Source organism: Lissotriton helveticus, chromosome 3_1, assembly GCF_964261635.1.
Source record: "Lissotriton helveticus chromosome 3_1, aLisHel1.1, whole genome shotgun sequence".
NCBI lineage: Eukaryota > Metazoa > Chordata > Amphibia > Caudata > Salamandridae > Lissotriton > Lissotriton helveticus.
This window is the reverse complement of record NC_136061.1, coordinates 1,920,856,525-1,920,878,990: the sequence shown is the minus strand read 5'-3', so window position 1 is coordinate 1,920,878,990 and position 22,466 is coordinate 1,920,856,525. Positions and strand designations below refer to the sequence as shown.

Genomic DNA, 22,466 nt, shown 5'->3' with positions numbered 1-22,466 from the left:
CTGACAGTTCCAGCATTTTTGAGTCTGCTATGCCGACCTTGTGGAGTTTGGATGGCGTCCAGTATGCGTTGTGGAGCAGCCAGTATTTTGTTTGCGCTAGTTGTGGGGTGATTTTGTTTGTTGTCGCTGAACTCCACATTATCGCTCGCTCCTTTTCATTTAGTTGCCTGCCCAGGCGCGTCTCCCATGTGTTGGTTGCTTTTTTGTTCTGCGCCATCTTGGATGGGCTGAGTAGTTTATAGATTTTTGCCGTTTGATGTCCTGCTAAGTCGATGAGCTGCAGATACTTGATGATCCCCGGCTCTCCTCCGCATAGGTTGCGCCATACTAAAACACACGAGAGAGGCCCTGCTGAAAGTGGACAGGCACATGGCGCAGAAACTGAAGGGCACTGCTTGGGAATCCATCTGGTTCAACACTAAAGTGACCTACCAAGGGGCAACATTGCACAATGACACGTGGATCAGAGAAGGTATCAGCACGCCCAGTCAATTGGAAACAAAGGGAAAACCGCTGACTTTCCAGAACATACAGCAGCTACATGATCTCCCGAACCCAGAGTTCTATAACTTCCTTAAAATTATTGTGAACAGATTTAACAAAATATCTGTTTATAAAAAAAGGTCGACATGTTTCAGCATGTGTGGCGACCATTGCACTGCAAATCAGTTACCCTTACATATACTGTTTTTGGTACTCCCCAGACATACAGCTTTCATTGGCTGAGCGCCAGTCACACCAACATCTTGTGGCAGACAGCGTATTCTCCTGGGTATAAGGAGAACCCAAATGATGACAAGGGCGGTACCAAGCGGAAACACCTTCGAGGTACCCTGTTGCGCCTTTAAAGATTCACTGGTGCACTATTCTCCCCAATCACTCGTAGGTCTTTCCATTAGTTGTGTCTCGGACATTCTACATAGTTGAGCTCTTTCTGACCCTTAAACACTCTTTTGTTATTATAGATCTTCAAAGAGTCCCTTTGCTATTGCTATGGTATCTCCTTTTCCCTGGGCCCCATGACGGGCTCAAGTTCCAGTACTTCACAGTAGATTCTTGCGCTCTGAAACTCAGTTTACTTTTACCTATTTTGGCAATGTAAAGGGCTGCTTGCAGAAATCCAGAGTACCGGCTGCACAGCCCTAGATATTGAAGCAATGGACAGGTAGTGTTCGTGTGCGGATCAGTAAATTGATTTATGTTAAGCTGATCAGCTGCTTTTCATTGGTGTGCATTGTCCTGTCTTCCAGTGCTTCCATCTTGGGATTCATCAGTGTACTGCAGCTCTTCTGGTAGGTCGGGACATAGTGTTGGTATTCAACTTCTTGGAAGGTGTAGGTCTTTTATCAATTCTCCATTCTCCACCTTTGGCTGGCATTGCTTGGAAAAGAAATAGAATAAAAGTGCTGATAACTGGACAAGACGATTATCCTTTTTTCACTTACTTGTGTTTCGTGGTTCTCTCCTCTCACACAGATCTGGAGATCATCTTGGTAGTATATTAATGATATATGGCTTTTTACTTGTTGCTCAATACCAAGTACTGGCATTTCCTGACATGAAAGTAGTGCTGGTTTGGAATTATGGGCATTCAGCCAAAGAAGTGTTGCTTTGTGAATTAAATTCATACATTTTTACTTTTTCTTTTTTCTGTTTTTTCCGTAACGAGAAACTTGTAGCTGTTCCTACTGCATTTTCCCATTATAAGATGAACCTGGACTATATTTCCCCCCATGCCTGCCTTCTTTTCCTCTTTTTTAAATGGTGGCCTTGATTTAGAGTGGGTGTTAAACCTTCCTAATTTTAATTCTCAGCAGGTTTTAGAAAAGAGGATTTTCAGTGAAGCGGTTTACCCTTCACTGTTTGAGTGGAGTCCATCCAGTTAGTTTCTACAGATAATTATTTAGATTTAACTAAACAGGACACAGTTTTAACTTATGGCATTGTTTGATTTTGGTTTTTCCAATATGCTGTGTTCCCCAATAGTAGACTTCGGTCCTACGTTCATTGGTCGGGGATTTAATTCCATGATAGACTTTATTATTATCCTGAACCGCTACGCTAATTGGTTTGCTAAATTTATTATCCACCCCAACGGTGACCATCTTTCATTAAGTATTAACATTGTGTTGCCGTCTATAACCGCTCCCTCTACTGTTGAAAGTCTGGCATGGAGCCAAGACATTGTTTTGGCCCACCAGAATGGTTATTCTCTGAGCTGGGGTAAGAAAGATCCCGAGGCACTGAATATAAAAATTATTTCTAAGGCCCTAGCACCCATTATCGAATGCCTGAAAGAAGATACTTCCCATATGGATATATTGAACGTGTTCTCTCAAATCACGCTGTTTGTACAAAGTATCCTGAGTGTTCGCTGTAAGATGCCACTTAATAAGAACAATCGATGGTTTGACAGTTTGTGCTACAAAACGTATTCCCTCCTAAAGGCTGCACTTCATAGCCCAGAGAGAGACTGCGATGAAATTAGAGTGCGCAGGAAGGCCTATAATCTTGCTAGGAAAAAACGCAAGACAGAAATCAAGGACCAGGTATGGAACAATCTTTGAGGCCTCTTTGCATAGGGACTGTTCTTCTTTCTGGCAGGCAGTTAAGGCACCTTTCTTTTTTGTTAACAATGAGAATGCTATGGCAGAGGTAGCGATCGACAAAAAATCTTGGATCAACTTCTTCTCTAATGTATATGGAAATAAGGACAGTGTGATTATAACCCTTGCCCATGAATTAGACCTTCCGGGAGACCAAACTGCCTTTTCACCGATTGACATTAACTTCACCCATGGTGAAGTCTTGGAGGCTATAAACGCGAGTAAAGGAAGCAAGGCCCCAGGCCCTGACGGGATCCCTGTAGACCTATATAAAACTACAACTGAACTCTGGGCTCCTCTGCTAACACGAGTCTTAGAAGCATGCTGTGCAAGGGGCTTTATTAAATCCTGGTCTGAGTCAGTCATAATACCTATTTTTTAAAAAAGGGGACCGGGATAACCCTGCGTGTTACAGACCCATATCTCTTTTAGACTCGCTTATGAAAGTTGCAGGAAGGGTCGTTTTAAATAAGCATCAATTGTGGGCTGAAGAAAATAATATTTTGAGCCCGGTACAATATGGTTTTAGGGAGGGGATGGGTACTATTGATCAGGTTTTAAATGTTTCTATAATACAGAGGAAGTATACTCAAGTTAAGGCAGGGCAACTATTTGCAGTATTTGTAGACCTCACCGCCGCCTTTGATTGTGTGGACCATAGTAAGCTATGGAAAATTTTAGAGGACCTAATGATAGAACCCCCACTTGTGCAATTTTTGAGACAATTATATGCGGTGGCCTCTGCAAAAGTGAGACATGGACTTAAGGGAGAGTGCACCAAGTCCTTCCGGGTAGAGCGGGGGAGTTAGGCAAGGCTGCGTCCTGGCCCCGTTCCTCTTCTCATTATATACCAACGCATTGGAAGAGGAACTGGGGGCCAGTGCGACAGATCCTCCTAAATTTAACAACAAGCAGATTGTCTCCCTCCTCTACGCAGATGACGCGGTGTTAATAGCTAGAACCCAGCGCGGCTTACAGAGAGCCCTTTCCACCTACATTGAGTTCATGGCCAATGGGGGACTGAAACTCAATGTGAAGAAAACATTTGTGATGACATGTGGGAAGGAGAAGAATAAATGTAGAAGCTTAGCAGCTGGGAGTGGCAGAATTGAATCCACCAAAACATTCTCCTACCTTGGCATCTTGCTTGAGGACACAGGCTCCTGGGGACCAGCGGTCAAGAGCAGAACCCTTTTGTTTAAAAGGTCGACAGCGGCAGTAATTAATTAAAAAAAAAAACTGGGTGAAAAGGCCCCCGGGGATCCTTTTTAAAATCTACCAAGCAAAATGTATAAGTATTGCAACTTATGGGGCGGGGGTTTGGGGTTTTTATGATGTTGCACCTATACAAGTGCTTTGGAAGAACAGTGGTTCAGGGTAGGCCTCAGGGGGTCCTTGGTAGAAAATAGAACAGGGAGCGAATACTTAATAAATCGCTTGGGAGCAGAGATAGTAGGTACAAGTAGGAGTATTTTATTTTACTCTTTTCTCAAGGATATACATAAATAGTCATAATCTTTTTCAGGTGCTCAAGTGAATATTGTGGTGCAGGAAGTGACATAAGTGATAAAAGTGAACGGACTGTCACACAACATCAACAAGGATAAAAACACAACAAATATATACAAGTAGAGCTAATGAAATTCCTTGGGTAGGTCGACGGCGTTTCGATCTATATAGCTGCCCGGGTCGCGGCCAGCATCAGGGTGCGAACCAGGGGCATCCTCATAGTGGGGCCGTCAGTGGAGGTCGTGCATGGGCTGCTGCGTGTCTGCTCTCTGCAGCCCTGATCCCGGGCTCGGTTTCAGGGTTGTCCGGCTCCACTCTCCGAGCCTGCTATTTCTTCCGGATTTCAATCTGAACTCCAATCGTTCCGCCCCTAGAGTTCGGGGTCTTGACCCTGGCCCTCGTCCCCTCAGAGGGTCTCCGTTGACTCTAAGCCAGGGCGCCGTCTCGGGAGAAATGCGCATGCGCGGCCGCCCGCGCATGCGCATTGGTATCCAGGCAAAGGACGCTATTCAAAGATGAAGACCCGGACGAGCCCCGGACAAGGTAAGTGCTTTTAACTTGTTTTAATCCGTGTAAATGCTTAAATAAAGTATGTAGGGGAGAGCGGGAGGGAGGTGCGTAGTGGGGCTACGCGGAGTGTGGGAGTGGGCGTAGCTTCTCGCCCTCTCCGCGTAGCTCCGCGGAGCCCCACTACGCCCCACTACGCCCAGGGTTACTCTGCGGCCCACTCTTTTGCCCCTGAAGTCTCCTCTCTCCTCCCTTCCTCCTGTCTGTGCAGCCTTCTCTGGCCTCCGTACCGTACTCTCTCCCTGTCCTCTCTCTCCTTCTCTGCTCTCTTTGCTTGTCTTGCTGCAGACCTCTGTGTGCACCTTACAGACGTGAAGAAGGAAGTGCATTAAGGATGGAGAAGGACTCGCCAAGTTTGTAGGTGGAGTGAAATGGTGCAATTGTTTCCACGCATAAGTCTATTGTTTTCAAAAACCTACAAATTGTGTGAAACATGTTGGACAGTCTTATGCATGAAAACTCTACTTGAGGAATACTCTTGTGCATTAAATGACGTGAGGTACTCGCACATTGTACTCTCCATACAGTTTCTAAAGTCGCACAGTGAACTTTGCTAGCACCGCTCATGTCGCCACAGCACACATCCATGTTTCACAGACTCTGCAAGACAGTTTGTGCTCGAGCCAGTCTTCTGCAAGCTAAACTTACACACAAAATGTACGAAAAACACAATTTAAGAAAACCCAAGTAAGCAGGAATTAAGTGAGATAAACTCGCATAAAAAAGAAATCGGCTGTGCTAGATAGAGGTCATTGTAGTCTGCTCCCTCACTCATTCTCAGTATTGTGCTCATTCTGTCTCCATGCATGCTCTGCCCCCTCACTCCAGTCTACTGCAGCACTCTTTCTCCATACTGTGCCCACTCTCCTGTCACCGTGTTATGCTCCCACACTGTCCCCTGCAGTCTGCTTGCTCACGAGTCCCTCATCTGTGACATCATGTATTCTTTTTAAGCTTCCTCTGCTCCCTCCCTCCTGTCACTGTAATTTCCTTCACAGTTTATCCTCCATGCTGTTCTCTTCTGTTTCCATGCTATGCTCCCATTCTCTTGTCTTGCTGCAGAGGTCAGTGCCTGTCTCTCTGAGAAGTGAAGAGGGAGCTGCAGCAGGGATGGAGAAGGACAAGACAGACTTGTGGGTGGAGAACAGATTAGTCTGTCATCATTGGTGGGCTACCACATGCATTTTCAAAATAGCAGAAGCTGATAGCGTAAGACTGCAATAGCAAGAAGTATCCAGAATTTCTCAAAATCCAAGGTGTATGGTTTGCCTGTAATGCTTAAAATAGGCAGTGGCTGGTGAATATTATTCCATGGATTTGAAATTGTGAAGCAGAAATTGGCTGTCGCTGCTTCACCTGTGGCATGACGTTTTTGATGGAAACAGTGTGCACGTCCGCGATACACCTTGGCACTGATAGTATGAAACTCTTGTAGACAACTACAGCTATCTATAGCCAGATACAATTAAGCATAGACTGTAAGTGTGCAGTATCATGGTATCATAGACCGTTAAGGCTGTTGGCTAGAAGAACGGCCTGACAATAGCAAAAGCTTTGTAGAGTCACAAAAGGAGAAACTCTTAGCTCCCAGAGTCATTCATGCAGAAGCTTTTAGATCAAGCAGTGTCTTTCACAGAGTGGCGTACTCCTGAGACATAGGCATAACGTGTGCAGCATCTCAATAGCAGAGGCTGTTGGAGCATGGACAGTCATGGTTGCAGATTGTTCTATTAGCATGTAGATTCACGATGACAAAAAATGTTAAGTGTGTAGTGTTAGAATACCAGCAGGATTCAGACCAGTGTCTGGAGAGAACAGAGTTTGAGTATGGACATAGTCATGATTGATGCAGATAGAGCACAGCATCGTAGGAGCAACAATCAGACTGTGGTGGGTTACAAAAGCTGGTGCTCTTCGAAGAACCCACTACAAGACAACAACAAAGTATTGTAGGATTCTTCTGAAGGCTTCCAAAAGTACTACAGAAGATACTGATTGAGTGACAGGGCCTAGATTTGAGAAGATTTGCAAGCATACCTTCATAGTAGCAAATTGTGATGAGAGAGCATACATTGTCTTGATGAACATCGGCTTCAAGTATGTAGTTTCTCATCACACTAGTAGGAGCGCTTATTGTGCAGCATCGTGACAGCATGGACTGTTAAGATTGTGCAGCAGAATGGCTGTATTGTCTGTCTGAATGCATCCTCAAGATAGCAGACACCGTTTCAAGATCATGTAGCATCGTGATTGAAAAGGATTGTTCAGGGTATGCAGTGTGATGAGCAGAGGCGTTCAGTGCATGCAGTGTCGTAAGAGCAGGTACTGTTTCAAGCGCATGGCCCATCATGATTGAAAGGGCTTCTTCAGGGCATGCAGTGTGGTGAGAGCAGAGGCGTTCAGGGCATGCAGTGTCATAAGCGTAGGTACCGTTTCAAGCGCATGACCCATCATGATTGAAAGGGCTTCTTCAGGGCATGCAGTGAGATGAGAGCAGAGGAGTGAATGCAGTGTCGTTAGAGCAGGTACCGTTTCAAGAGCATTTAGCATCATGATTGAAAGGGCTTCTTCAGGGCACGCAGTGACATGAGAACAGAGACCAGAGTTCAGAGTGTGGCCATTGTTCTGGCAACAGGTCCTGTCAGAACTTGCAGTCTCAGAGGCTTTTTCAGGCAGTGTGCACCATAATGATAATTATGTCCTAATGAATAGTATCATAGTTATAACAGGTGTGAGAAAGTGTAGGATCAGATAAAAAGGGTTATTGGCAATATGCTGTGCAAGGATAGCTGGGACTGGTGAGAGATTGTGCAGAATCACAAGAACAGAGGCCACAGAGTAGACACCATCACTGTAGCATAGGCTGATATATCATACAGTCTTCCAAGGTTGTTTCCAGAGCATTTTCTTTCTCCTTTGCAGAGGCCGTTCTGAAACGATGCAGCGTCCTTTTGGTGGTTGTGTGGCATGCTGCATCATAGTAGCAGAGGTAGTCAGGTGTGCAGTAAAGCAATAGCAGAAGCGATTCATAAGAGCATGAATTGTCACAATAGCCGATGCTCTTCAGAAAGCATGCATCTCGATGACGGTATTGAAAACAATGGTCCGTGACCTATTCCTTCATAAACTGAATCAATCAGTACATAATCAATATTTCTATATCATTTCAGAGAGTGTCCCTTCAATCCACTCTAATCAATCAATGCACACAGTTCACAAAGGAGAAAGAAAATGCAACATTAATAATTACAAAACCAGAGACAATTTTAATTCATTGTTTCTCCAATTAAATTGTACCTAAATAGGTTGCCCCAAGAGAGCGTGCAAAGAGTGATTGGGATAGTGTGAAGTGATAGGGGAAGGTGAAATTCGGATAGTGACATAAAATTATTCACAGTAATGCTATACACAGGACCGGTTACGCATTTCACCGTCCTACAATAACCTGGCCTCAGATATCAATTCTATGCACCATTTCTCAGGTCATGGCTTCCATTAATATTTGCACATAATAAAGTGTCCTAGGATCCAGGTTTCAAAGAGAGAGCGTCAACGTTTCGACTCGTCTTAGGCCCTATAGGTAAGTTGGACCTGGGCCATGCGAGTCTTCATCAGGACTAAAAATAGAGGGCAACCCAAGGATCTTGATGACCCCTAAAATGGAGGGAACAAGTGGCGTATCTTCACTAGGTATCCCAATGGTGATGTTCACACCTTAACTCACCCACTGGGGAGGCAGGCATCAGTCGCTGCTCATTCAAGTCTTTAAAAATTACACCTTTTGCATTAGTCTATCAAGTGGTAATGTTCAGTGCCACTTAAATCACGAGATTTTTGCTTATGATAATGATCAATGGAACTTGTATCACGAGGAGAATGGTCAACTCTCGTGTTCGAAAGCCATCCAAAATCGGCGTTTCCTCCTTTGTGAACTGTGTGCATTGATTGATTAGAGTGGATTGAAGGGACACACTCCGAAATGATATAGAAATATTGATTATGTACTGACTGATTTAGTTTATGAAGGAATAGGTCACGGGCCATTGTTTTCAATACCGCATTATACCCAGGTCTAGGACTTTTTGGGCTACCCCATTTTGTTAATGGTTGCATCTCGATGACAGCAGATACTGCTGGAGCATCAAGCACAATAGCAGAAGAGATTTTCAGAATGTGCATCATCATGATCCCAGAGGCTATCAGGGCAGGAAGGAGGTGCACTTAACACATGCGGCAGCATAATACCAAGATTTGTTCCAGCATGCCTTGCCAGCAGGGCATGCAGCTTCACAGTTGTCAGGGGTTAGAGCATGTAGTGTCATCACTGCCTGAAGTGTGAGAGCCTTCAGCATCTTTCTGCAGTCACAATAGCAGAAGAAGGTATTGGAGCATGAATCATCACGATAGCAAAAACCCACAATCATGACAGGATAGCAAGAGTATTAGTGCATGTTGTGTCAGAATATGGCCAGTAATGTCATTTTTTAAAGTAACTTTTTCCTCTTGATGGGCTTTCTCAGGAACTGAAACATCTAATTTTGGAAGCTGCTGATGGTTTTCTTTTTGTGGTGGCTGCTGAGACGGGGAGAGTCATCTATGTGTCCGATTCGGTGACACCAGTTTTAAATCAGCCACAGTCGGAGTGGTTTGGGAGCACCCTGTATGAGCAAGTCCATCCAGATGATGTTGAGAAACTGAGAGAGCAGTTGTGCACGTCGGAAAACTCCATGACAGGTCAGACATACGTGATGATTATCTCCATTATGTTGTCCATCAACAGCAAAGTGTCCATTCAGCAACACATCATATTATAGAAAGTCAGCAGCTCACTTGTTTCTATATGCCGTCTGTCTGCCTTGCTTAATTGCATCTCGCTTATACTCTCTACAGGTTGGCCACCATTAAACTCACTTGCATGTCCAATAACCGTAATATCCACTCACAGTCACAATCTATGTAACTGAAGCAGTTGCATGCTGTGTGCTTTTCGATGCATGCAATATTTACTAAGAGGCATAACCTGCAGTTACAGGTCTGAGATTGCATTTGTCACTGGTTACCATAGATCAGATATTGCAAAAAGTGTTCCATTTTATTTAATTTGACTTCATGCAGGGATCCTATAAAACAACGTTTCGGTCCTGACGAAAGCCATCAACCCATAGGGCACAAAGTTGGCTGAAACATGTTGACCTGGTTCCTCCAGAGATAGATTAGAGAGACACCCAATACCTCTCTTTTCACATCTCACATTTTTTAATCATACCACTACCTTTGATCTTCTTAATTAAATGTGTCCTTTCTAAAGGTAGGAGGTATTTTTAAATGTCTTTTCCTCACATGCTAGATCCCATGTGGTCTCAGATTCAAGAGACAATCCCTCCTAGTGGAGGAAAAGACCCAATTACGTAACAATCAGTGGCTAAGTACGCCGACGGGAGACACACCGTTGGCGGAACAACACTGTTGAGGGTCTCACAACAATGTTGGTGTTGCCTCAGCCCCCCCCCCCTCCACTCCCCTACCCTGTCTCAAAACAACCCTTCCACTCCTTTTGATTTTACAAATTTGCAAACGTAGTCACATGTCTGACTCTTGCAGTATTTACCCATAGTCACATAAGAACCGTCAGTACTCGCTTGCACTCTCATGTTCGATATGTGCAGTACACACATATTGCCACATGTCAGATGCCTGTGATCTCTTGTGTCACTTGTCAAATACCTGAATTACACACGAGCAGCCTCCGGTCAGGAATATGCTACAACCAGCATTGAAGGCTGCCATCACGATTACTGCTACAACCCCATAATGTAGTTGTCCCTTTTCTGTCATTTTGTATTGTCATTGTTAAGTTGTTTTGCATTTGTTGTGTCTGTGTGGTCCCCAGCTTTATACTGTTCTGATGCCTATACGGCTAAAAGGGAAACTAGAGACAATTGATTGCTGCAAGCGGCATTGCTAGGCATGTCAGAGTCTACTGCACATCGCTGGTGTTGAGGAGAAGTCCAAATATGTGCAAATGCAGTATGTAACCTGTGGATATTTGGGTGTGATATTATAACACACTTCCTGCTCTGCTAGTAGCAGAGCATATTCTGACAATACAATACTTTTCTTCGTTGTTTAATGCTCTAAAGAGACATCAGAATACCATCTCCTTTACTGTGCACTTAAGGCCCATCTTTGTTGCCACTAAAAAAACACCCTCTGACTTTTTGATTAAGACCCCCAACTGACTCTTAGTGCTGCAGCCTCCCTCGTACTCTTGTGGACTCCCCCAGACTCAGAGTTTGATTCTTCCCATCCTTTAAACTCATGCTAAGCCCTGCTCTTTGATTAAGGGCATCATTTAGGGTTTGGCGGAATAGGAACAATGCCATGTACCAGTGGACTTCCTGCCCTCCCCTGATGGTCTCCCCTGACCTAGTGGTCTGTCTACCAGCCACAGGACAGCTGGGTCATAAGGATGAGCATCGTGCCCTATGGATGAATGGCAGAAACAAGCAGATACAATATTAAATCTCTCCAACTCACAGGAGAAAAAGCTCCTTGCACATCGGACCATTTACTTTTTGTTCAGAAAAAACAAGCTCCTGCTTTGAGAATTTGTATTCTAAGGACCGAAAAATGTGCTGAGTGGATTCTTTAAACATAGTGCCCAATTGGCAAACCTATAATGTTGTGAAAGGAGCCGCTGTGGCGGTAGATCACTTCATAGCATGGAAATTCCTGCTAGACACATACTGCAGAGGTCCCCGCCAGTGTGACTAAGGTTATGACCTCTGCCACTAGTCTGCCAAGGATTTAATAAGGCTGAAAGTCCCTGGAGTCTGGAATGACTCTGTACTGTATCCTTCCTCTCTATTCGTGAAGGAGAAATGTCCTCCTCCGGCTCTGGTTGAATTCCAATCCCAGTACAAAGAGGTGGATCCGCCTCTTTTCAACTCTAGTGTTGATCCCTTCCCTCGGCTGTGTGGTGAAGTCTTCGGACGTTGTGGAGGAGTTCTTTACCCACCTATTTCTGCTTAGGAGGGCCTCCATAGCCGGTTTGACTGCGCTGTATTCACACATAAAAGCACCCTAATGCTAAGTAGAGTTTCCATGTTAATGGGTGGTGGTTAACTTCATCTATTAGTCTTTTTCTCTGTACACGGCACAATCCAGTATATATTCCCCTCCCATTTCTGTGGGTCCTCTTTTGAGCTATCGTGCAGTGTTATTTAATGCTGAAATAAGCACAAGGCTACAGGCAGGCAGCGCTCTACAAAAGTCGCAAATTAATAAATGCTGTCTGCGCCAACCCCATAATACTCCAGGGGAGTCTGTCCTGTAGGCTTTCCGTTCTTATGGTGTTGTCCTCTGCAGTTTCGAGGTCTCTATTTTAGATTTCCACTGAGAAACGTGTAAAAATGTTATTTGGTTTCAGATGTTTGTGCTCCGACCTACCCTCCTGTGACCTGGGTAAATCTGCTTTTGGTTTCCTGACTGATTCCTTTGCTGGAGGATTGTGTTTGCTTTTGGATGCTCCCTGGGCTGCCCCGTAGTATAATGATGAACATGCACAAAGCTGTCCTTTGTTATCTTGTCCAAACCAAGCTTTGTGTTTTTGTAATTTTCAATTCCGATGGAAAAATATTTATGCAAAAAATTGAGAATTGAACTGGAGTTGACTTGATGGGAACATCAGGATCATCAATAAACTAAAGCTACATGACCCTTTGTGTTTTGTTTGCTTACAGAGCCACATATCCTGTTATGGTTTTATTTGCTCATTTCTAACACATCTCTACTCCTATGCAACAACATGAGACCTGTAACCCGTGTGTGTACTTGATTCTGAATTGGGCAGTGCCCTGCATTATTTGCAGAATTATGTTCTTCCCTTGCTAGGGCTGGACTTAGAAATTCTATTACCAATTTGTCTTTAGAGAACTTAGGGTTTGCTGCAGCTGAATTCTGGTTCATTGTTTCCAGCAGTTTTCATGCCGTTTTACTCTGTTGCTATGAACATTTTAATAATGCCACAATGGTGTTTACTGAGTAAAACTAGGAGTTTTCCATTTTTGCTCTTCAATGGTGAAACCCTGGAGTATTTAATTTGTGGTTAATATTGACTAAAACCTGAGGTTTGACATTATGGGTTTCACCGAATATATTCTGCAGTATGAAATGTTTGCCTTCATCTTGTCTTGACTGCCTTAAGTAAGTGTTGCTTTGAATTTTTCCTGGAGATTTTCAGTGAGTCAGGTATGCAGTTTGAATTTAGAATTTTCAGTGAGTTAAATGAAGTTTGTTTTGCTACTACTCACTATGGTTTTCTGTGCTGTCTACTATGTGGGAATTCTGGATATTCCTGGTGATTTTTGGTAAGAAATGGCACTATTTTACATGTCATGCTTTGTTTTTATTAAGCAAAGGCTGGGGTTCGTTTCTGTGATCTTCAGTGATATCTGTATAGGCATTGCCATACATGCTCCTCAATGAGAAAAGTCAAGAGTTTGCTCTAGTGGTCTTCAATGAGGAAAGCCTGTTTTTTCCCTTGGTTACCTTCAGTAAGTAAACCTCTAGGTTTACCTTGGTGATCTTTATTGAATATTGCTTGTAAGGCTCATTGGTAGATAATGGTAAGAAAGTAAAAAAGAAGATAGAAAGGAGCCAAAGAAGCAGACATGGAAATGTTAGATGAGAAAGGAGTAGAATAAGAGAGGTAAAGCTAGATGAAAGGGGTGGAAGAGACTAAGCTGGAAGTACAAGTATGGAAGAAAAGTAATATTACCAAGAGAGAAGAGGAAATGGGAGTGCGCCAAGTGCCCAGAGAGATGAGAAGAAGACTATTAAAGTACAAAACCTGGGAAGAGCTACATGTAGAAGGAGAGTAAAGATAAGTATAAATGTATCCACCATGAGAAAAACTGAAAAGGGGATCATAGAGAATAAGTTTGAAGGATTGCTTACCATGATGAGAGGAGGTTAAAAAATTCATGACAGAGTGAACAGATGGGAGTCCAGATTAGAGTCCGGTAGAGAAGAGATTTTGTTTTTAATTAAGGAGAGCTAGGAAGCTGATAAAGACCGTCCACTTAAGGAGTTTATAGAGAACTGATGAAAAAAGCTGAAGTTTGATGACAAGGGAGGAGTTGAGAAAAGGTTTCTTGAGGTTGTGAAGGACGGATTACCTAGTCAGCTCCCTGCTTTAGCAAGTCAAGTCAAGTCAAGTCATAAAATTTATATAGCGCACTACATACCCAGAGGGTTTCAAGGCGCTTAGGAAGGGGGGGTGATTATTTGTCAAATATCCACGTTTTAAGCTGCTTTCTGAACGCTAGGTGATTCTGGGTGAGGCGAAGGTAAGCGGGGAGTGAGTTCCAGGTTTTGGCGGCCAGGTAAGAGAAGGATCTGCCTCCCATGGTGGTCTTGTTGATGCGAGGTACAGTGGCGAAGGCTTGGCTGGAAGAGCGGAGTTGGCGGGAGGGGGTGTAGAAGGACAGTCGAGAGTTGAGGCAGTCTGGTCCGATGTCGTAGAGTGATTTGTGTGCGTGGGTGAGCAGTCGGAAAGTAATCCTCTTATTGACGGGTAGCCAGTGGAGATCTTTAAGGTGACCAGAGATGTGTTCGTTGCGTGGGATGTCTAATATGAGCCTGGCTGAGGCGTTTTGGATTCGTTGTAGTTTATTCTGGAGTTTAGCGGTGGTACCTGCGTAGAGGGTGTTTCCGTAGTCCAGTCGGCTCGTGACCAGAGCATGGGTGACTGTTTTCCTTGTTTCGGTGGGGATCCAGCGAAATGTTTTTCTGAGCATGCGAAGAATGTTAAAGCAGGAAGACGATACGGCGCTGACTTGTCTGCTCATTGAGAGTGAAGAATCCAGGATGACGCCAAGGTTCCGTGCGTGGTCTGTCGGGGTGGGAGCATTTCCGAGGGCTTCTGGCCACCAGGAGTTGTCCCATGCAGAGGGGGAATTACCTAAGATGAGGACCTCTGTTTTGTCTGAGTTCAGTTTCAGTCGGCTTTGTTTCATCCATTCGGCGACTTCTTTCATTCCTTCGTGAAGGTTAGTTTTGGCGGTGCTGGGGTCCTTGGTGAGAGATAGGATCAGTTGAGTGTCATCTGCGTAAGAGATGATGTTGAGGTTGTGTTGGCGGGCGATGGCCGCGAGGGGGCTCATGTATACGTTGAAGAGGGTGGGACTGAGTGAGGATCCTTGTGGTACGCCGCAGATGATTTCAGAGGCCTTGGACTTGAATGGTGGGAGGCGGACTCTCTGGGTTCTTCCGGTGAGGAACGAGGTGATCCATTCCAGTGCCTTTCCTTGGATTCCGATGTTTCTGAGGCGTTGTAAAAGGGTGCTGTGGCAGACAGTGTCGAAGGCTGCAGAAAGGTCGAGGAGGATGAGGGCGACTGTGTCTCCATTGTCCAGTAGAGTTCGAATGTCGTCTGTTGCTGCGATGAGGGCGGTCTCAGTGCTGTGTTTGGCTCGGAAGCCAGATTGTGAGGGGTCGAGTGATTTGTTGGCTTCGAGGAAGGCGGCGAGCTGGTTGTTGACAGCTTTCTCGATGACTTTGGCCGGGAATGGAAGAAGCGAGATGGGGCGGTAGTTTTTGAGTTCGGTGGGATCTGCTGTTGGTTTTTTCAGAAGGGCGGTGAGTTCAGCGTGTTTCCAATGTTCTGGGAAGGTAGCGGAGTTGAAGGAGCAGTTGATGACGTCTCGGAGGTGCGGAGCTATGACGGAGTCTGCTTTGTTGAAGATGTGGTGAGGGCAAGGGTCTGTGGGGGATCCAGAGTGGATGGAATTCATCAGGCGGATGGTGTCCTCAGTGGAGATAGGGTTCCAGGCGTTAAGGGTGTTAATGGGGGGAAGATGGACAGCTGATGGTAGGGTGGGTTGGCTTCCGGGTTGGTTGTCAAAGCTGTTGTGGATGTCAGCAATCTTGTTGTGGAAAAAAGAGGCTAGGGAATCGCAGAGGGTTTGAGAGGGGGTGATGTCGTTGGAGTTGGCCGAGGGGTTGGAAAATTCCTTGACGATGTTGAAAAGTTCCTTACTGTTGTGGGCGTTGTTGTCAAGTCGATCCTTGAATGCTGTTTTCTTGGCTTTACGGATCAGTTGGTGGTGAGTACGGATGGCGCTTTTGAAGGCGTCTTTGTTGCTGGTGGATGGGTCTTTTTTCCGGGCTTTTTCAAGGGAGCGGCACATTTTCTTGGATTTCTTAAGATCATCGTTGAACCATGAAGCCTTTTTGCTGCCAGGTTTGCTTTGACGTTTCTTCAGTGGTGCTAAGGTGTCGGCGGTGTTGGATAGCCAAAGGGTGAGGTTGGAGGCCGCTTCGTTGGCGTTGGAAGAGAGGGCTGGGGAGGTTTGAAGGAGCGATGTGGAGATCTGCTCCGTGGTGATTTTGTTCCAGTTTCTTTGTAGGGTTGGTTGGAGGTGGTTGGTGGGTTTCGGCTTGTTGTAGGTGAAGTGAACGCAGCTGTGGTCAGTCCAGAGGAGATCCGTAGTGTGGCTGAAGGAGACATGGTTGCTGGAGGTGAAGATGGGGTCGAGTGTGTGACCTGCGATGTGGGTGGGGGAAGTGACCAGTTGTTTAAGTCCGAGGTTGGCGAGGTTGTCTAAGAGGGTGGTGGTGTTGCGGTCGTTGATCTTTTCAAGGTGGAAGTTGAGGTCTCCCAGAAGGATGTAGTCTTTGGAGGGGAGCGCGTGTGGGGTGATGAAGTCCGTGATGTCTTCACTGAATTTTGCGCGGGGTCCTGGTGGTCTGTAGAGGAGGGTGCCTCTGAGTGTGGTCTTGGGGTCGATGTGGATCTGGAAGTGAAGGTGTTCGGAGTTCACGAGGTTGGCGTCAGAGCTGGTTGAGATGCGGATTGATTTCTTATGGACGATAGCGATTCCTCCTCCTGTATGGTCGGTGCGGTCCTTGCGTGTGATCTTATAGTCTTCAGGGATGGCAATGGCGATGTCAGGGGCGGAGGAAGCGTTCATCCATGTTTCCGTTAGGAAGGCGACGTCAGGAGAGATGGTGTCTAGTAGGTTCCAGAGGTCAATGGCGTGCCTGTGGACCGAGCGGGTGTTGAGAAGGATACATTCTAGATGGTTGGGGTTGGGAGTCTGTGTTGTGGTCGTAGCGGGGATGTTGGCGGTGCCGATGAAATTGCAGGAGATGCAGGAGAACGGTCCATGGGTGCGTCCCGGAGCGGCTTGGACGCAGTTGGGGGGGCGACCGGGGTTAAGGGCTAGGAGGGTGGCAGCATCGTAGGTAATGCGGTGGGGCTGGGCAGCGCGAGGGGCAGGGGGTATGGCGCTGGGCGCGGTCCAGGCGCGGACGGGCGTAGACGGGCTTACCTTTGGCGCACCTTCGGCGCGGGTTGGGCGCGGTCGCTGCGCGTGAACGCTGCGCGCGGGAACTACTGTCATATATGGATAGTGGAAGGGGAGGGGCGAGGGCGGCTCAGCTGGGAGGCGTGGCGGGCTCAAGGGACGGAGCACAATAACAACAAGCACAAAATGGAGGGGAGGGCAGGGCGCCGGGGGCTCTTACAAACAATGCGCAGGAATGGTCAATGAATGAAAACGGAATGCAGACGCTTTAAATATGGCAAACTAGTTACAATGCAACTTAGAGATAAGCACGATATGAAAAACTTAACTGCATGCGCTTTTAAATCGCCAAACTCGGACACAGTGCAGCGAGAGTAATAAGCAGGTAATGAAAAGCTAAATACTGAATTCACACGCTCTAAATACGCAGATCTTGGAGTCAGAGCAGCATAAGAATAACGATACCACTTTCAGAGGGAGCGCAGGCAGGGGAGCGAACACTCGAAGCGAGGAGTGAATCACAGCGCCGTGAGGACAGAGGACGCGTTTTAATGTTAGTGGGAGGGCGGCTCAGCTGGGAGGCGTGGCGGGCTCAAGGGACGGAGCACAATAACAACAAGCACAAAATGGAGGGGAGGGCAGGGCGCCGGGGGCTCTTACAAACAATGCGCAGGAATGGTCAATGAATGAAAACGGAATGCAGACGCTTTAAATATGGCAAACTAGTTACAATGCAACTTAGAGATAAGCACGATATGAAAAACTTAACTGCATGCGCTTTTAAATCGCCAAACTCGGACACAGTGCAGCGAGAGTAATAAGCAGGTAATGAAAAGCTAAATACTGAATTCACACGCTCTAAATACGCAGATCTTGGAGTCAGAGCAGCATAAGAATAACGATACCACTTTCAGAGGGAGCGCAGGCAGGGGAGCGAACACTCGAGGCAGGAAGCGAGGAGTGAATCAGCAGAGCTCTCCTACAATACGGCCATGTTCGATCGCGGCCAAGCCACACCCCCTGTCTCTGCTCTTAAGAAGTAATGGTTAGGAAGTCTTCCAATACATAGATAAAAGGCTTGTTAAAAGGAGATCATCGTTTGAGAGAGTAGATCCCATGTCCACTGGTCTGCTGTTCTTTTGCAGACAAGGCCTAACTCAACCCGGCAAAAGTCTCTCTCTCGCCATCTACCAGGATTCATTTTCTGGGTGCACTCCTATGCATGAGAGAAGGTAAGGAGTATCCTTGGGATGAGCACTTCCACTACCTGCAAAGCACATCCAGAATTTTGAGCAAATTAAACAAATATCAGTATGTGCCTACAGGTGGGATGTTGTCCTCAAACATACATTCATCCTCTAGTGCCACCTTTATTGGGCACCTCTGCAAGAATAATGAGATGTGCAGAGGGTACTGTCTCGAGGCTTTCTCGACGACAACCTACTTATTACAAATCGAGTCAAGTCATCTCTACTATGGTAGATTGACTATCCCAAACCGCAGGTATTCACTTACCTAAAGACCTCAGATGTCTCTCTTTAAGATTTGGGAGCACGCCTTCAAGATCTTTCCACGAGAGGATTAGGACACAGCCTGAGTCTCAGGACTTCCAGTCAGAGGCTGTTATTTTCACATCAGGCAACCTTTTCACACAAAATGTCGAAAAATATTATGTCACTGCCTCAGGGTTTATTTTGCTGTTTTGTAAACAATTCACGTGATGTTTCGTGACCACGATATGAATAGATTGTGTTAATTACAAGTAACATAATATTTAAAGACCTACATTTGAAAGCAAATGTGTTTGTGGGAACGGTGCATTTGCTACCCAGTGCCCAGACCATATTTTTGTGTCCCCAAGATTCCTTTTGGAATTGTATGGATAGTGTATCCTTTCTCTTTCTGTTAATTGCATCTAGACTAGAGGATCTAGATAAGGGTCTGATCATGGGTCCTCCCGATAAGAAATGTCAAGTTGTTGAAGAGCGCACAAGGCGTCCTCATGCACGTGTGCCACAGCCAGGCATCACTTGACTAGCCTATATTAGGATGAGGATTCGGAGGACTTCTGGGCTTTGTCTAATTATAACCTGTTCCTCGTGGATATTTTCTTAGCAGCACTGTCAGTACTGAAGTCGTTTCCTGTGACTGATTCAATGCTACTAACCTTCCTTTCTTCACTCTCATGTCTTGAATTTGTCAGTGGCGTGAGAGTAAGCAGAGTCTGTGAAACGTCTTGATTCACTGGATCGGTTTCAGAAGACACCCTTGTGCTGTAGATGTGAAGCTTACCCTGGCTGTTACTTACGCTAATCGATATGGACTGTGTAGAATGGCACAGAATATGTCAGCGTCTCACCTGAAGCCTACAGCCTCGAAGCTGGCATTGGCACAAAATGACACTAAGGAGGAAATTGTCTTCATCACATAATTCCTCCTATTGGTAAGCGGGGGCAGGGAGGAGAAATAGGGTCTGGTGTCTCGGCCAAGTTATAGGGCAGAAGAGAGGACCAATTCTGGGCCTGACCAGTCATCCTGAAGGAGAGGCCAAGGGATACTTACTACCAATATTGGAGGGGGGGGGTCCACCTGCTGGGTGCGTGCTTTGCAGGTCGTAGACCTACTGTGCTCTCCTTTACTCTCAGCCTGAGGTAAAGCGGAGTATCGTCGCTTTCCTAGCCGCTGTGTGAAAAGGTGGGTGTTCCTTTACCCGATGTAATATTTACATGCAGACATCCTTTGCTTGCAGTTCGCGTCTGGGGTGAAAACCTCTGACCATTGGCCGAAGGACGAGCGTGCGATGTTTGCATGACATTCTCTTCGCTGCACATTAATAAGCATTGCAGTGGCGGTCAAAGGCTTCTTCAACAGGCGTTGCACCGAGGCTGGGCTTGCACAGCGGCTGGTGCACGCACACTCCAAACCTTTTCAAAGCGGTTGGCACGTGTGCCTGGCTAACGCATAGTTACTTGGGCTGTGACTGGGCTGCTCCAAGCAACAATGACCTACAAAGTAACGGCTACTTCTCAATAGGTGGAAAGCCAAAGAATCAATGCAAACAGCAAGTGACGAGCGGGCAAAGCAAATAGGCCTGGCGTGGGAAAGCTGGCACAAAGAATATTTTTTAATTTGTATGTATTGCAAGCATATCCCACGAAAAAAAGAGAAGCAGTAAAATATGCCTGTGCCTAAACAATAAAATAATTAACCACCACATATCATTTTAATATAACAGTGAGAGTTCCATGACAGGCAGGTTTACTTGGAGCAGGTACAGAAAACTTTTTTTAGTTTAAATGCACATGGCAGGAAATTGTTTGTGATGCAAATATGAGGCACTACTGACTTTTAATTACTGTAACTGAAGACGTAGTGGATGACTAAGCAAGGATGACAAAAAAAGAAAAAAAGGGATGAAGAATGGAAAGAAAAAAACTGTTTGCAAAGTTAGGTATTGGCATACTAGTCCTGGCGCTGAAGTGCACTTCGTTTTAGGTGAGTGTACACATGGTCACAGTGCAAGAGAGTCAATAGCTGACATGGACTGACCCATTGCCTCATGTTGTATACTGGGGTCGGTGGAATCAAAACATGAAAGATAGTTGAACAGACCTGTGGGTGAAGAGGGCTGATCCAGAGCCCCTCTGTTTGTATGTATAAATGTATGCATTTGATGTTTATTACAAGAGACAGGTAAAGCGGTCTATGGATCACACTAAAAAATAACTATTGTACTCAAAGCCCAAAAGTTACAAAATCAGTTAAAGAAAAAATCAGTTTCCTCCCGATTTTGTCCTCTTTACACTTTTCACTTAAATCACGTTTCTCCCTCGCACCACGCTCTAAAAAACATGCACTTAAGTGTTCTTTAAAAAGCATGTTTCACCCTTTATGGTCTAGGTTGTAGTTTAATGTTCACAATTTAGTGCGAAACAAAGTAAACTAAATACACCCTAAAATCACACCATTTTTGTCCGCGGTTAACAAGGTATTTTATAAAAAGCTGGTTGTAGAAGCCAGGAAATGAATAGCTAATGGATGCACACCTAGATCTGAGTGAGGATTAGGACCCCTTAAGTATTTTTGAGCCTCTCGTCCTGATTGATGGCAACCCACATATTCTCAATATTATCACCAGTCTCCCAAAAGTTGATAGATATTCTTAATGATGGATGCTTATATTTATTTTGTGACCTACAGAGAGACATTCCCAGCAACCTCATTTGGACTCCATTAATCCTTAAAACATGTCCTCAAAATGTTGTGCTCTTTGGTTTGATGGTGGGAGGTGCTGGATAATTTGTTTTCACCTGAGTCATAAACGTAAGTATTTAAGGTAATGATCTTCTCAAGCCTTTGCTTCATTTCGTGAGTTTCTCATCATGCTTTTTTTGTTTTAATGTGATATTTATGGATGTATGACGTTAAAACGCATACTTTTACAACGCATACCGTTACAACGGGACTTTTACAACGCAAATACTATTACAACGCATGTATTTACAACGCATTTTTTTACAACGCAGGTACCTTTACAACGCATACCATTACAACGTAAGTATTGGTAAGTATATATAATTTTTTTAATTGTATATTATTTAAAATTAATATAATTTAATGTAATTGTATTTAATTTAATTTCATTTAATTAATTTAATTTAAATTTAATTTTATTTTATTTTTACCCTGTACCCCTTTACCCAAAAACCCAAAACTGACCCTGAACCCTAAAAATACCCCTTTACCCAAAAACCCAAAACTGACCCTGAACCCTAAAAATACCCTTTTACCCAAAAACCCAAAACTGACCCTGAACCCAAAAAATACCCCTTTACCCAAAAACTGAAAACTGACCCTAAACCCTAAAAATACCCCTTTACCCAAAAACCCAAAACTGACCCTGAACCCAAAAAATACCCCTTTACCCAAAAACTGAAAACTGACCCTAAACCCTAAAAATACCCCTTTACCCAAAAACTGAAAACTGACCCTGAACCCTAAAAATACCCCTTTACCCAAAAACTGAAAACTGACCCTGAACCCTAAAAATACCCCTTTACCCAAAAACTGAAAACTGACCCTAAACCCTAAAAATACTCCTTTACCCAAAAACTGAAAACTGACCCTGAACCCTAAAAATACCCCTTTACCCAAAAACTGAAAACTGACCCTAAACCCTAAAAATACCCCTTTACCCAAAAACTGAAAACTGACCCTGAACCCTAAAAATACCCCTTTACCCAAAAACCCAAAACTGACCCTGAACCCTAAAAATACCCCTTTACCCAAAAACCCAAAACTGACCCTGAACCCTAAAAATACCCTTTTACCCAAAAACCCAAAACTGACCCTGAACCCTAAAAATACCCCTTTACCCAAAAACCCAAAACTGACCCTGAACCCTAAAAATACCCCTTTACCCAAAAACCCAAAACTGACCCTGAACCCTAAAAATACCCCTTTAAAAAAAACC

The 22,466-nt window shown here is 44.9% G+C and overlaps 1 protein-coding gene across 2 annotated transcripts in view; it reads left to right on the top strand.

Moving 5' to 3' along the window:
* The window catches only part of ARNT2 (aryl hydrocarbon receptor nuclear translocator 2), a 677,642-nt gene that overhangs the window by 228,304 nt on the left and 426,872 nt on the right, over positions 1–22,466 (top strand). For both annotated transcript variants that reach the window (XM_078682932.1, XM_078682933.1), the window contains one exon: positions 9,203–9,416. In XM_078682932.1, the coding sequence (XP_078539058.1) occupies positions 9,203–9,416 (214 nt within the window). The remainder of the gene's footprint in view (positions 1–9,202; positions 9,417–22,466) is intronic.